Consider the following 16,366-nt stretch of genomic DNA (forward strand, 5'->3'; position numbering starts at 1 on the left):
ATTTAAAAACCTACTGAAAATAAAAGCCATTATTTGTAGTGGCATCATGTATCCCTGAGTTTGAAGGTATTGGAATATACTTTGTCATTTCTCTGTTGATGGACATTCAACTTTTTGCTTTTAAAAAATTTCACTATTTTAAAATAATTTATAAAGAAAATTTTCATGTTAGGTCTTTATGCATGTATTTTTATAGGATAAATTCTGAGAACTGGAATCACTGGACAAATTGTATTTTTAATTTCAAAAGTTAATGACAGGTCTTTTTGCTAATAGGCCATTTCAATTTATACTTGTCCATAAAACATATGTCCTTTGCCCCCTCATTCTTCCCCCTTACAAGATATCATCAAACTTTTAATTTTTTCCAAGATTTATTTCTTCATATGCTTGTTTATTCCTGACATTCCTGGCTCAAGGGTGGATCCAAGGAAGGAGAAAACACATAGAAATAAGCAGAAAAAGGAATATTAAAATTTTATTTTATTTTTTTTTTTCTAAATAAACATTATTTCAGTCCCTATTATAAACCTACCATATGACATTGTGTTTTTAGAAGCTACCTGGGTGGCTCAGTGAGTTAAGCATATGCCTTTGGCTCATGTCATGATCCTGGGGTCCTGGGATCCTAGGATCAAGACCCTAGTCAGGATCCCTGCTCAACAGGGAATCTGCTTCTTCCTCTTCTTCTTACCCAGCTTGTGTTCTCTCTCACTCTCTCTCTCAAATACAGAAATAAAATATTAAAAACAAAAAAGACACAGAAAACTGAAAAGAAGAAACTATCCACTCATAATCCAAAATGAACATTGTTAATATTATGGTTCATTTTTTTGTTTGTTTTACTATTTTGTTGGAATTCTATATTTTGCATTTTGCATCATACTATATAATCAAGGTTTCATTCTACTTTCAGCATTTACATTATATCTTGTTACTGAGTTTAAATTATTAATAGAATATGCATTCCAGGGCACCTGGGTGAAAGGATTGGTTAAGTGTTCAACTTTTGAAGCTCAGGTCCTGATCTCCGGGTCATGAGATTGAGCTCCATGTCTGGGTCTACATCTGGTTCCACAGTCAGCATAGAATCTGTTTGAGATTCTCTCTCTCTCCTGTGCCTCTCCCCCCCACCCTCTCTCTCTCAAATAAATAAAATCTTTAAAAAAAAAGAATATGAATTTGACCAGTAAATTTTTAAGTTTTTGAAATCTAATTCTCTTCTGCAATGAAGAGACAAAACAGAATTATAGAAAAATAAAATACATTCTATAATTCTACAGAATTATAGAAAAATAAAATACATAAAATAAAATTTTAATTACTAACATAATTAGTAATTAATAAAATTACTAATTTAGTAATTAGTAATTTAGTAATTTCAGGAAATTTTATTCAAAAAGGAACCTTACTGACACCCAGTCAATTCCTTTATTTTTCCTAAGAGACACATGGAGACCTAGCGAATCCAATATTTGCCTCAGCTTGCCAGCTAGTTAGTTGCAAAAGCTAGAATATGGAAGCGGGTTTCCTCTGACCTGGCAAAAGCATTCTCATTATAACACAGTTTTCTAACTCCCATTTCCTGGTCACTTAAATTTTTGCAGTAATTATAATCAAATTACCTTATTTTAAATCTCCCTTTGCTCTATGCTTTCTCTCATCCTGAAAACTAATCTTCTGGAAGTGGAAGGGTCAAGAAAAATTAGATTAAGAAAAAAACAACAACAACAACACAAGGATGGAAACTAACAAGTTATAAATACCAGCAAAATAGGAAAGATGATTTCCATTTTTATAAACTAAGAACTGTTTTCAACAACTTTTCCCCTTTGATGTATAATTTTACATAAAGCATGAATTCATTACTTATGCTTCATGAATACTCTTAAATAAATATTACATTGTCTATTAGTCACCTTTGTTTTACCCTTTGTTTATGCAGTGAAAACGACTGGGGTTAAACATTAATATATGTTAGTGTGATTTCTGTGTTACAATTACAAAAGTCATATGTACAGAGATATATTTTTTATTTGAAATTTTATTTCTTTAAAAGCAAAATTACATAGGAAGGTGCTTTGGAGTCTTAAATATTGAGGCATGAAACACTGATCCAAATAAATCCCCAAATAGGACTACCATCTACAGATTTTTAACAGCTCAAATATAGCAATGTTTAAGTAAAATATTTAATTTACCAAAGATTTTAAAGGTAATTTTAGTGAAAGAAGGTAAAATGTATGAAATAATCAAGCTATTCCACAGAGAATACATAAATAGTTGTACCTCTTTGAATTAGATAGATGGATAAACCAATAATATACCTAGATTTTTGTTTTCTCTTAAGAATTTATTTACATCTCATCCTAGCTCAAACTTTGGAAAATTCTTATTTTTTTTATTGATATATGCAGCTGTAGCAACTACTCAATTGTCTCTAATTATCAGAAACAAGGCTTAAGGATTCATCTCATATTTTCTTGGTAATCACTGCTTTTGTAACTTAATTATAATGATCAGGCACTTAGGACCTTAATATTGAAATTTCACTGTCCTCATGTATATGTGTTAAATTGGTGTAAATGAATTCAATGATTCTGTGATGAGTCTTTTGCTTATGTGAGTATGTCCTTTGATTCATATCAATAATAAAATCATTAAGGAATTTGGGATTCAAATCCCTGATCAGAAATGTGTACATCTCAGGACATTTGCACATGTCTCGGCTAAATACAGTATCAAAGAAGTATATCTAAATATAAATATAAGTCTGACTCAATAATATTTAGTTACTATTTAAGTATAGTTTTTATTTTGTGAATCTTCAGAATATAAAAGTGATTGTTTCCATTCCCGTTTAAATTAAATTTCCCTTTTTTTGCCATCTCTTTTACAAAGATATTCTAAAATATAAGAGCACATGGATTGGTAAAGCTTGTAGAGAAGATGGCAGTTGCCTTTCAGTTATGATTGTCTCATTCTATTTGTTTGCAAAATATTTTTTAAAGATTTTTATTTATTTATTTGAGAGAGAGAGAGAGGGAGGGAGGGAGAGCATGGGAAGGGAGAAGGTCAGAGTGAGAAGCTGTCTCTCCACTGACCAGGGAGCTCCATGGGGAACTTGATCCTGGAACTGCAGGATAAGGACCTAAGCCAAAGGCAGTCGCTCAACCAACTGAGCCACCCAGGTGCCCTGCAAAATATTTTAATTAATGATATCTGACATATGCATATGCTCAACGTACCTCCTTACCTTGAATCCAGGGCTAAATTAAAGTTCTAGTTCTTCTTAGATTGTATTAGAGTTGAGGTTAGGATTGTATTGCTTTTGATTTCTCTCTAATCTTGCATTACTTCTTCCCATGAAAACTCTAAAACTATCTCTCAAAGGGACAAAGAGGAGCAATGGGAAAAATATCTTACCCTTTATGACAATAACCTCTCAGTCTATGGTTTTTGAACTATGGGTTACAGCCTGTTAATCAGTCCTGAAATCAATTTGGTGGGTCATGTCCAGCATATGTATTAATAAAATTTCATAAGTAAATAATATCAGAGTGCCTCAGCAGTAATAGAGCCAAATATTTTTCTGTTAAACTTTTGTTTAACTGTGTGTGTGGGTGTCTGTGTGGGTGCACTAGACAGTATAAAACCTGTGGACTAACTTAGGTGTTGTGATCAGAAAACTCTAGTCTAACTACAAAGTTATCTTGACTATCTCACTCCGGCCACAACAAACACATTCATAAAAGCATATTGGGGAATTTTCTTGCAATGCTCTATTTAAAGTAGGCCCCAACACACCATAAATAAAAATTAGGATACCCAGTCATTCTGTCCTCACTGTCAGACTGTTGATGGGTGACTGTGAAAGTCCTGGCCCCACCGAGGACTCCATGACTTTGGAAACTAACTTAGTGTACTGAGCTGAGCAAACTCTTTGAGGGAGAGGAGAGCACCAGTGTGATCCCCCCACTGAATTCCTCATCTCAGGAACCCTCCAAGCACCTCTTAGCATGGACTTCCAGCACCACAGGTTCACCAAGTGTTTTGTTTTATTTTGTTCTGTTTCTTCCCGAGCTGAATCAGGCTTTTTCCATAAGTAAGAAGGCACATGGGAAAATTACATATTTTTTAAAAACAAATCCCCGCTCTTGTAAAACTTTGTCATTGTTCACTTCCTCTGTGTCTCCTAACAGTTGCCTCTCAGTATCATATATTCATTTCTAAGAAGCCTTTTGCAACTAATTAGAAAACAGGGTGTGGCACTTCTCACACTTTTGTCTTAAAAACAGAAATCACTGTGTTCATTCCATACTTTTGCTTACAATGCATATAATATATATTATATACACATATATACATGTATGTGTGTATACATACATGTATATATATCTCCACTTTCCTTTTGCCATTAATCCTCTTTCTCACCATTTTCTAACTTCCATTAGCTGATGCAGAGGACAGGGATCATCTTTTAACTCACTTCTTAAAGCATTTTAGACAGTTAAAAATGCTAGCAATGAAATTCTATTAGGAAGAGAAAATGACACCATTCTATCTCAAAATCATATATTTCATTTCCCCCAAATTATATTTTTTCATGTTTTTTTTCTAAGTAGGATTTTACAGTATGTTCCTAAATGAGTTTTCTTCCAGACATTTGCACGAATGTGACCTGTAAAAGTGAATACATTGTCCTTTTGCCTTCTTGCTACGTCCCTCCAAAATCCCTGTTATGTTCCCCTCTTTGGAAGGCCAAAATAGCAATGCCTTTAAGTGTTTCTCTCCTGAGAGCTTTTTCTATTTCTTTCTGTGGAAGTCTAGAGAGACAAATATCCCCTTAGTGACTTGGCTGCCTGTGCAGTCTCTGTCAGGGGCATTCGTGGCTTGCTCTCACACAAAAACAGATCCATTACACTGCCCATCTTGAAAAGTACCCCTTCTGCTGGGCTTTAGAATGCTCCTGGGGACAGTGCAGAGGCCAGTGACCCTGCATCCTTAGTTAGATGCACATTTGACATTCATTACAGCCTGTATTTTCACTTGGGGATGGACTTTAGGTATTCTGTGAAACTGCTAAAATGCATCTTCTACCTATCCTCTATTCACACTAGACTCTCCCCTTCTGTCACTACCTTTGTACCCCAACTTCTGTCTCCTGGCCTCCCTTGTACATCTGTCCCCCAAATCCCTGGGGCCCTCTGACAGCAGACATTTCTAAATCTACTTTCTTTCTTAATATTCTACCTATTCTGCTTTATGGTCTAGACCTGAAAAATAAATCTGGGACAATCTGGTAACATATAGTGAGATGTCATTCTTAGGTATATTATTTTCATTTTTACAATATCCTTCTGGAGACAACATTGGTGGAATTTTGAATAATCTGGTGATACATGATAGAAGTTTTAATCAAAAACTGCCTTCAGTCTTTCATTTTTTTCATTTAATGGATCCCACAAATATATTTTCTGTGATTGTCAATTAATCCCATTTGAATGTCTACCTTTTCATCCTCTGCTTAAAACCAGGTTCCTGTATATTTGTAAACTAATAGAATTATTCTCCTCTTACGTTTGGAGTGAGTGGGGAAAGACTTGTCAATTTAGATGACTAACTAGTTTGGATTAAAAATTTTTAAAAAGGAAACAGCCAGTTTGACTTGGTTCTTATGATGAATCATGATACACAACACTTATGCAGTGCTTATTATAAACCAGATGCTTTATTAATGCCATTTTTTTAGCACTTAGAGCAACCTTGAGAGGTATGTCATATTACTAAACCCATATTATGGATGAATAGACCAAGACCATAGAGCTTATCAATAGAGTGATACACTTAAGAGTGGTGAAGTCAAGTTTTGACATAGATAATCTGTCAAACTATTGTGTTCATTAAAAGCAATTGAGTCAGTTAAAGGTGGGTGCATGCAATCTTTTTTTTCCTTCTTCTTTTTTTTTTTTAGTTTGCAGATGTACACCAGCTTTGAATTTGGGCACTCACCAACTGTGAATCTGACTTTAGTCCAAAGGGTAGTGTATCACGTCAACTTCTCCTTTCTTTTTCTTTCTTTCCTAACTGAACTGTTGGAGAGTGATATAGAATGGTGATTTCTCTTTCCTTCTGTCTTTTTTTTTTTTTAAGTCTTCCTTTTTCTTTTCTTTATTTACCTGTTAAAGGCTGACAGAGACTCTCGGTTAGCCATCCACTTTGGTTTCGACTCCCCTGGGAAGGATAAGGCACCTGTGGAACAGAAAGAAGAATCAGAGCTGTCTGCCTGCAAGGAGCATCCCCTCAGGCAGACGAAAGGAAGAAACGGTGATTTTCTGAGCATGTTGTACTCCGTAAAGACCTGTGTGTTCTCTTGTCTCTGCAACAGGTACCATTTCTGTCAACACACTGCGCACGCCCTACACAGCGCCTGGCGAGAGTGAGATTCTGGACCTGGATGATGAGCTGTACCTGGGGGGCTTGCCGGAAAACAAGGCTGGCCTCGTCTTCCCCACCGAGGTGTGGACTGCTCTGCTCAACTACGGCTACGTGGGCTGCATTAGAGATTTGTTCATTGACGGCCAGAGCAAAGATATCCGGCAAATGGCTGAAATTCAAAGTACTGCTGGAGTGAAGCCCTCCTGTTCAAGGGAAACAGCAAAACCGTGCCTTAGCAACCCTTGTAAAAACAACGGCATGTGCAGGGATGGGTGGAACAGATATGTCTGTGATTGTTCCGGAACAGGCTACCTTGGCAGGTCCTGTGAGAGAGGTAGGATTCCAAAAACCAAGCAGTTGAATCCCCTGAGACGAAAAAGTGTATTAAATGTTGACCTCAGACCTTAAACTGACCGTGGGAGCATAATGCATGCTCTGAGAGGTAAACACCTACAGGCCAAGCAGCCTACTAATGAGTCGTATAGGATTTTCAGAGGCCCTGATTCTGGGAAGACACGGAGTTTGAAGTGTATAGCAGGAAGAAATATGTTAGTCTTTCAGATCCTCTAGAGTATGGGCTAAAGATGAGTAACTGACAGCAATGACAGTCTCTTTTGCCCAGTTTTTAATTTCAGGACCCTAGAAAGTAAAGAAGCTATGAATTAGAGATATTTATGGAATCCAGCACTAATATCCATGGCCAGAAAAAGAGCATGTGAGGCCACTTCCCTAACACTATGGAGTGAGACTAAAGTTAGTCTGCTCACTTCTCCTTGGTCTGCTTCTCCGAGTTTGAAATTTAGAAAGTAAGGTGACTTTCAATCATCTAATTTACACCTGCAGTTTCAGAAGTGCACCCTAATTTCAAAGACACTTACCTTTGCCTAGGACCTGAGTGATCACAGAAGATTTACCTCTGCTGTATTTACCTCTGTGGTATTAAGGCTCAGTGTGTCTGCGGGGTTTCTGAGCAGCTCCCTTCCTTTCTTCTCTAGTAGGAAGCACAGCTACATTTTTTTTTTTCTTTTCCTCTCCCATTAGAAGGAGAAGAATAAGGATAAAGTGAAGAATGAAGAGCAAAGACAAACCACTCTTTGTCTGCAGACTAAAGGGAGAACAGCAGAGGGACAAAGTCCTCCCATCGACCTAAGAGTATCAGATAAATGCTTTAGTCACTATACCCATTGCCACTCATTTTCAACAATGGAACAAAAAAATCAATATGGAAAACTATTGATGAGTTGTTCCATTGTCCTCTGAGGCTTCAAATAACTCTGCATTAGACATTTAGCCTGAAAGCTCCTGTTGTGTATTGTATAAACTATGTACATTTAGTTTTCTTTACCCCTTTCCATCCTGAAATCGTTTAATTTGTTTAAGCTCATACTTCCTAGAGAACAAAAACAGTGATTTTCTAGACTCCAAAGTTGAGATGTGACTTTGGTTCTCTGTCTTAATGAAGAGATTCAGTTTATCAGTTCTATTATTAACATGAATCAATCTGAAAATAGTAATAAATAATTTAATAAACTAATAGTGATCTTAAATTACCAACCGAAATACTGTTACTGTTCTGCACTCTACAGTTAGATAGGTCAATAGATGGGTAAGTATATTAATCACCTAGATTCATTCATTCTCCTAGTACTGAATTGCAATTCCTATCCATTGTCATTAGAGGTGAGATATTTCTGTGTAGTTTCAAGTGTAAGGTGTATATTCTCTGTGAATTCCCTCTTCTCATTTCCTTCTCAAATTTCAGTTTATTTGTTTCATTGTATGGTCTTCAGAAACTGGCAAAAGGGGCCAACAGTAACCACCAAAAAGGCAACAAAGTTTGTAAGACATATTACAACTTAGACATAATGGGAGATTCGCAGGCCTGCATGATTTAAGCTGTTGTTTTCTTCTTAATCACCCAGAGAGCTGCCAGTTACACTGATGCTTCCTGCTTAAGTGAAGCTGGAAAAGGCTATCGCCGGAACTGTCACACAGATTCCAAAAGCCTTCAGTTAAATATGTGTGGTGTACCACCCTGTGGCAAGATCCTGCTACTACATATGGCAGAAATAAAAATAGAAATTGTCAAGCTTCCTGAGCCAGAATGAGGGAAAGGGAATATTTTTATTTCACAATAATTAGAAGGAGGGGTGGCAAGCATATGTAGATTTGCAAATGAGAATTTAATAGCAAGCTTCATCACTGGGATCCGGCATACATTTTTATCTGACAGGTGGCTAGAAATTTCTGCAGATTTCTTTGTCTCCAGGTTGGTTGTGTGTTGAGGAAAAAATGGTCATTTTTGTGCGATTTTTGTTTCCAGACCACCCAGCGTATTGTTAGAAGTCTTTGTTTTTCAGAATTAATTTTCTTGCTCACATTATGGTATCTCCTGAGAACAGTGGTGATGTGGGATGCTTGTCATGCTCAATACCACAGAATTTGGCTTCTGTCCAGTTCCCAGCTATGCCCTAGTTCAGTCAACATAGGATCGTGCCCAACCCTTGGGGTTTCCAATTCAAAAGAAAGAGCTTTGACTGTGGTTCTTCTCCAGATATACTCTGATCACAATAGGGTGTTAATCACCTAAGAGTTGATGGACAACTCCTGAAATTAAAAAATAATAATGATAATAAAGGTACTAGTGGTCTCCGTCTTACTATTACTGAGCAATAATTGATAATTTATAAAGATTATTGTTCATAGTAAATAAAAAGTGTGTTCAAGCGCTTAGATAATGCAGCCTGAGGATTAATATTGCAGTCACATTACTATAGGAAATTTTTATTCTGCATTAAGTAAGCAAAGGAATTTATAAGAAAGAGTATTTGCTGACCTAGGCAATTAAGGAAAATAGTATTTTTTATGTGCATCGATCCCATAAGGAAGAGTAATATAGAAATAATGTGCAATTGAATATAAATTAAATTCAGCATTTTCCCTCCTACTTTATTTTTAATAAAGCTGAGAATTTGTGGAGACTTGGCCATGTAGAAATTATTCTTGGTTATGTGTATATGTTGTAATCAGAGGTCTGCTTTATACTTGTTTGTTAAAACTAACAGATGGAGAGACAGATGTCAAAGCAATATAATTTGGCTCCCTGTCTGATTTTCATCGTTGGGCACAATATGTGACTGCCTTTCGGCAAAACTGAGCACAGGTGTACACTTTAGACGGCAAGAAGGAATAATACAGAAAAGCAAATTTATCAAACTTAACGACAAAGGGGAAGGAGATGCAGGAGACAAAGCTGAAACTTTTTTCTCCCCCTCTGGGAAGTATTGTATTGGAATTAGCCTTCTAAAGTACTCTTTTGTATTCTAAGGGGTAAGATAATTTTACTAATGTGAAAGGATGCTGTCAAATAGCATAACCTTCAAATGTCAGAGTGTTGTTTACCATTTATTTGGCAACTCTAGACTCCAACTTGTACATTTTCCATTTCTTGTCTAATTAAACATTAACTCTAATTATGAGGAATCATTTAGGTGTTCATTTGTCATTTATCAACAAGTTATTTTCACATTGAGAATTATTTAAAATGTACTCAAGTTTTATTTACTTTACTATATTATCTCATTCCTGCAGTTTTTTGGAGAATGTTATAGGCTAATGATTCTGATTATTTTCCAACTTTGGATTGTATTTCATACTATGTTTATGATCCATTGTCAGTCATCTCTACTTCTAGAAGGATGTTCCCCCTCCTTAGTTTTTAATCAAATTAAGCTGCATTTTATAGAAGATTATAAAATCATTTTTAAATGTGATTATTGAATAATAGACACTAGGTTTATAGATTAAATAAAGGAAAATTAACAACATTTCAGTTCTTTTATCAATATGATGCCGAGGAACTGAGTAATAGATAATGACTTTTAAATGTTTATTCAGGTGTTTGTTGCTTTATAGATATGGACAATGATTGGCTCTAGTTTAGGCAAAGAAATAGTAAAGAACAAATCTCCCTTGATATTATACAAGAAACACTTTTTTTTCCCTAGAGATCACCATAGTTTTACAATAATGTTTTAATTTTTTAATTAATTAATTAATTTGTGTGTGAGAGAGAGAGAGAGAGAGAGAGAGGAAGAGCATGGACGCAGGGTGTGGGAGGAGCAGAGAAGGAGAGGCAGAGAAAGAGAATCTCAAGCAGACTCCCTGCTGATGGTGAAGCCTGATGTGGAGCGCGATCTAACCCCTGAGATCATGACCTGGGCCGAAATCAAGAGTCAGATACTTAACTGACTGAGCTACCCACGTGCCCCTTAATTATGTTTTGAGTAAACTACTACAGCTTTTCTGTTAGGAAACTTATCTAATAATAAAAATATGTGGTATAATGTAGAACCATTATATTTTAAAAAGGATTATATTTTATTTTCTCAAAGTCAGGTCAGTGCCTAGCCACAGGACTGGTATTTTGATAAATAGATGCTAGCCTGTCATTTGTGGCACAGTGTGTCCTTCAAAGTAGACTTCAGCAAATATCATGTCCACATACTTTACCAAAATTAGATTCCACTTAACAATAGGCAGAGTAAATACTTAACTTCTTTTTTTTTAAGATTTTATTTATTTGACAGACAGAGATCTCAAGTAGGGGAAGAGGCAGGCAGAGAGAGAGAGAGGAGGAGGAAGCAGGCTCCCCACTAAGCAGAGACCCTGATGCGGGGCTCAATCCCAGGATCCTGGGATCATCACCTGAGCCAAAGTCAGAGGCTTAACCCACTGAGCCACCCAGGCACCCCAATACTTAACTCCTTTAGTGAGCATTTATGTAAGCTTGATATCCAAATGAAAATAAGCTCTTTCATATATCTTCAGTATCAAATGAAATCCTTAATTCAGTTAAGTACATACTGAAGCTCTTCTATGTGCCTGGCCCTTTGCAAGGTACCCAGCTACTGCTAGAACAATGTATAGGAGAGCCTAACCCTGCCCTCACAACATTTACATTCTAAAGGGTGAAGCAGATTAACAGTATAGAAACGTATAAGAAATGGTAATTGTGTTGGGACGCCTGGGTGGCTCAGTTGGTTAAGCAGCTGCCTTTGGCTCAGGTCATGATCCCAGCATCCTGGGATCGAGTCCCACATCGGGCTCCTTGCTTGGCGGGGAGCCTGCTTCTCCCTCTGCCTCTGCCTGCCATTCTGTCTGCCTGTGCTCGCTCGCTCTCCTCTCTCTCTCTGACAAATAAATAAAATCTTTAAAAAAAAAAAAAAAAAAGAAATGGTAATTGTGAAGAAGAAGAAATGAGTAAGTAGATATGGAATAATTGGAGGAAGGATCAGTGGGGTGCTTGGAGCAGAACTCTTGAAGTCACATTTGACCAGAGACCTGAATGCCAACGGAACCAGCCATGTAGAGGTTTAGGGTTAAGCCTTTTAAAACAGACGGGTCCACAAGTGCAGGTGCTTGAATGAGGGATGAAATCAGTGTGACTGGAGTTTACAAGTGGTGGAGATGCTGAAGGTTGAGGCCATGGAGAAGGGCTGGGGCCAGATCACGGAGAACCTTGTAGGTAGAAAAGCGGTACGGCTTTTATTCTAACTGCAGTGGAAAGCTATTGGTGGGAGGTGGGAAGACATACTTTAGGCAGTGTAGGGATATAAACTGATTTATTTCTTTAAAAGTTTAGCATGGCTGCTGTGGACAGGAAGAAAGAGTAGAAATGGGAAAACCGCTGAGGGAGCTATGATAGTGGTCTAGGTGCGTAATTGGAGCAAAGGCAGAGATACTTTGGTGATAAGGATAAGAAGCAATAAATTCAGAAAATGGCTTGGAATTAGAGCCTACAAGACTTATAGACTTGCACATAGATTGGGCATTGCAGAGAGTTTAAGAGAAAAATCAGAAAAGCTAAGTTCTGAACAATGGGATTATGCCATTTACTAAGCTGGAGAACATTGGTGAAGGAGCATGTGGAGTTGGTTCATGGGGGTGGGAGTGACTATAGTATTTAAATTGGAAATCTTAAGTGAGCGATGGATGAAGGAACTCGGGAGAGAAGTCAGGCTGTTAATAAATATTAGGGGGAGTTGACCAAGATCCCTTAAATCAAGAGGCAGATGGAAGAGAAGAGCACCAAGAAGGTATACCTAGAAGGAACCTTTCTTTCTTTATCTGTTTTGGATATGCATTCAGTCCCGTGATGACAACAACTAATGATTAAATATTTGACTCTCCTGACTTTTTGACAGACAAACTTGCAAAACCACAACTCCAGAATAAGTCCCAATAATAAGCAACTGTATCAGTAAAGCTAATCGTGCCATGTAAATGGGCAAGATGATGAGAATTTCCAAGTTTCCTTTAATTCCAGCTGGTTTTTCTTTTGTTAAGCATATTCTGCGTTGTCAGAACCAGAGAGAAAGCAGAATTACTCATACTTGTTTTGCAACGTTCCACCACCATATGGTGTTTAACATTAAAGTGTTCTATTTCTTAAAGCAGGCACTTTGTGATCAACAGTTTCTGGTGTCCTCTTCTTTATGAGTTTAATACAGTATTAAGCGACTTCTCTCTTAAAGCAGTCCACTTTGGCTTAGTAGCACAAACTAAAACATGCAAACTCTGCAGACCCAGTCATGTTTATTCAGTATTACCAAAATACATAGTTATTGGCTTTTTGGTGATAGCATCACATTTTCAGAACACCAGGGTAGTGCTGACAGAAGATGATTTCAGCTACCCCTTCCCTGTAAATAAAGCTTAAAATGAGATTTCAGTTTGTGTCTTTGTAAAAATTAGTTACCTTGTTAAACAAAGTGACTCAGAAGAAGCGCCACATGTTGTTTGGAGCTACTTTTTTTCTCTCTTTGAACATCACCTTTGGTAAAATGTTGACCTTATTCTAACATTTAAGTCGTTTCTTTTACTTTTTTTGATCCTATGAAGGCAGACACTATGAAAGAAGATAATGATGGAAACTTCTAGAATCATGGATTTTTAGGGTGGCTACAACCTTAGAGATCCTCTGCTAGCACCTCCTCATTTTGTTGAGGAAAGGCAGATTTGGGGAAGCTAGTGGCCTAGCCATGTATAAACAAGCAGTAAGTAATTGCTTACTTAGTGCCTCAACCCAGGCTCATACTGTGGCTAACACAAAAGAATGTGATCTCTGCCTTTGAGAAGGGAGAGACACACACACGAACACCGATAAACCAGCATGATGAATGCCATAGCTAGAAAGGGCTATGCGATCAAAAAGGGAAGTAGTGCCATCTCTGTGCCTGTGGTTTAGCAGACTTCACAGAAGTCCTCATTATGGTGACTTCTCTTCCCAGCTTAAAAAAAAAAAATGCTCATTTCTGAGGAAGATGAGTTGCGTTTGCAGTGTTGTGTTCTATCTAGAAGCCATTAATAGGTCTCACTGTCCTTTTTCACAGAATAAATTAGTACCAAACTGACCAAGAACTTTGATATTCACTTCCCATCTGTAGAGGCAACGGTTCTGAGCTATGATGGGAGTATGTTTATGAAAATCCAGCTCCCAGTGGTGATGCACACGGAGGCTGAGGACGTGTCCTTACGGTTCCGATCCCAGCGCGCCTATGGCATTCTCATGGCAACCACCTCCAGAGACTCGGCAGACACCCTCCGCCTGGAGCTGGATGCAGGGCGTGTGAAACTGACGGTCAACCTAGGTAACAACTCCCCTTCCCCCATAAAACTAATACTTTTCACTTTTTGTTCAGTTTTGCCTGCAAACATTTATCGAGTAGTCTGTTTTGCCATGGAAAGTTAAAACACTTAATGGTCTCATTTTCATCATTTAAATTAATTTAGGTTTTGGGGGCATTTTTTTGATTGTTTCACTTTGTTGAACATAATTTACCATTTTGTGATTTCTACCACTGAGGATTCTTAAAAGGGAAGCCGTATGTACCAATGAGGTCAATTGAAAGTATAAATTGTTAGGCTTGAAGAGGCCTCAAATAATTTCCATTGTTGTATTTACTGGTATTCTGATTTGCTATAGAGGATACCTTTCAGATGAATAAAAACCCATCTGCTTTTATTTAGATAACATCTGCACAAAATGTCAAATTTCTGCTCTGTGAGGTAGACCAACAGTTACTTTTACAGTACTCCCTGGGCTTCTCCTTTGACTAGTCACCTTTGTGGTACACCATCTTTTCTGTTTGGAAATACTGTGTGGTGATATTTTGCTATCAAACAGCAATCCACAACCCTTCAATGCCCAAAGACTGCGGCCCGTAGCAAACAGCCATGAGAACACTAAAACACAGGCTCTTCTACAGAGAAATAATGCTTTCCTGCTTCATTGTAGCATTAGGAGAGAGTCACTACAGTAAAACCTCAAAAAGCTATATGAAATATGGGGGAAGGTTAGGCCGAATTAAGAAAGAGTTGGAATTGTAGACTTAAAAAAAATATGCAGTTTTGTTTTCAATTACATTCCAAAACACAAATTGATAGCTAGGAAGGCTTCTTAAGGAAAGGTGTTACTAGGCTGATTTTAATGGGTGGATAAGAATTATCAGTAATTAGAATGTAATTTCATGCAAGTTGTGCCATCAGTGTACAGTGAAGTACTGGGATTCAGTTTTCTTCCTGAAGTTCATCTTTTACAACTTGTTTAATTTTTCTCAGGCAATCTTTGTTTGTCAACAATTATAAATATTCTGCCCAATAAGTTTCGTTACTATCAGTAGCTCCAAGAGGAGAACAAATTAATGAGGTTTTACTGTATTTCCTGGAAGTGCTCAACACACACAAAAATAAATTAATGGAGAAAGAAAAATAAAATTTGAAACATAGTTTGACACAAAGAGTAGCAAAATGTGATGAGGTGAGGCATTTGTGGAAACTCTACCTACAGTTTCAAATTGTGCTGGGCAGAATGGTAGCTCATAAAGAATAAAATTATTTCAGTGGTAGCTTATTGAATACAATTACATTCAATTAATATTAGCTAAATAAAAAATAATAAGGGTTTTTTTTAAACATCACTGAAGAATGCAGTGCACTGTCATTTACTGTTCTGTTAGAGTTCCCTCTAGTGACAATGATAGGTTACTACAACAAATCAAAGGAAATTGCCTAATCGCAGTAAAGGGGCTGCTAGCCAAAGTGGAAACACTCATGGGAATTTTCCAACAGCAAAGCATTCTGTGGAAAGAGTTGTGTAGGTGCTGGTCCTTGGCTGTTTGCAACCACTTTTCTGATGCGGTTGACGACACATGACAAACTCAGCTATATGGAAACAGAATCTAGGTTTATATTTTTCATGTTCCCCAAAGGCATTAAATATTACAACAAAAACCAACAAATATGTATCTATACATAAAATAAACATAAAACATCCCACACAGTCCTTTAAAGACAGCCCTTATAATCACAGTCTGTGTTATTCAGATCAGACATTCTGTTCTTAGATCATGTGTGTTCATAGAAAAAGCAAGTGTAAGAAAAGGAAGCTCAATACCCATGTTAACCATGACACTTAGCACATAGAGATAACATTGTTAGCTCCTAAAAGAGGCACAGGCTCGTGTGCTCTGAAGAATGACATTACCCCTTAGCTACTGAAGGCTTCTAAAAGAAAATACAGTTGTTTCTTTCTTCCTCCAATTAATAGAAGGCATGGAATCCAGCCAGTATCTGGCTGCTAACTTCTTTGCCTAAGCCAATGATAATAACAAAAATAAAATACATTAGGGTAAAGTTAGAATATCTTCAACTTGCTCTCCATTTGATCACCACAATTCTCAAGAGTTCTATTGGCCTTTGTGGGATATTAGACTCTGAAGGTCCAAGATGTCTGAGCCTAGCTGGGCTTGCACTGTACCCCATTGTGACGGAGCTGAATTAATTATGCTGAAAACAATGATATGTTCTTTCACAGATGGGGAGAAAGTCGCAGCCAGTCTAAGCCAAGCATCTTTGACAGTTAACA

The 16,366-nt window shown here is 37.2% G+C and overlaps 1 protein-coding gene across 28 annotated transcripts in view; it reads left to right on the plus strand.

Annotated features, from left to right (window-relative positions):
• Positions 1-16,366, plus strand: part of NRXN1 (neurexin 1) — a 1,204,011-nt gene that overhangs the window by 543,681 nt on the left and 643,964 nt on the right. For all 28 annotated transcript variants that reach the window (XM_047745932.1, XM_047745934.1, XM_047745950.1 and 25 more), the window contains 2 exons: positions 6,389-6,772; positions 13,887-14,090. In XM_047745932.1, the coding sequence (XP_047601888.1) occupies positions 6,389-6,772; positions 13,887-14,090 (588 nt within the window). The remainder of the gene's footprint in view (positions 1-6,388; positions 6,773-13,886; positions 14,091-16,366) is intronic.

The sequence above is a fragment of the Lutra lutra genome, chromosome 9 (genome assembly GCF_902655055.1).
Source record: "Lutra lutra chromosome 9, mLutLut1.2, whole genome shotgun sequence".
NCBI classification, from domain to species: domain Eukaryota; kingdom Metazoa; phylum Chordata; class Mammalia; order Carnivora; family Mustelidae; genus Lutra; species Lutra lutra.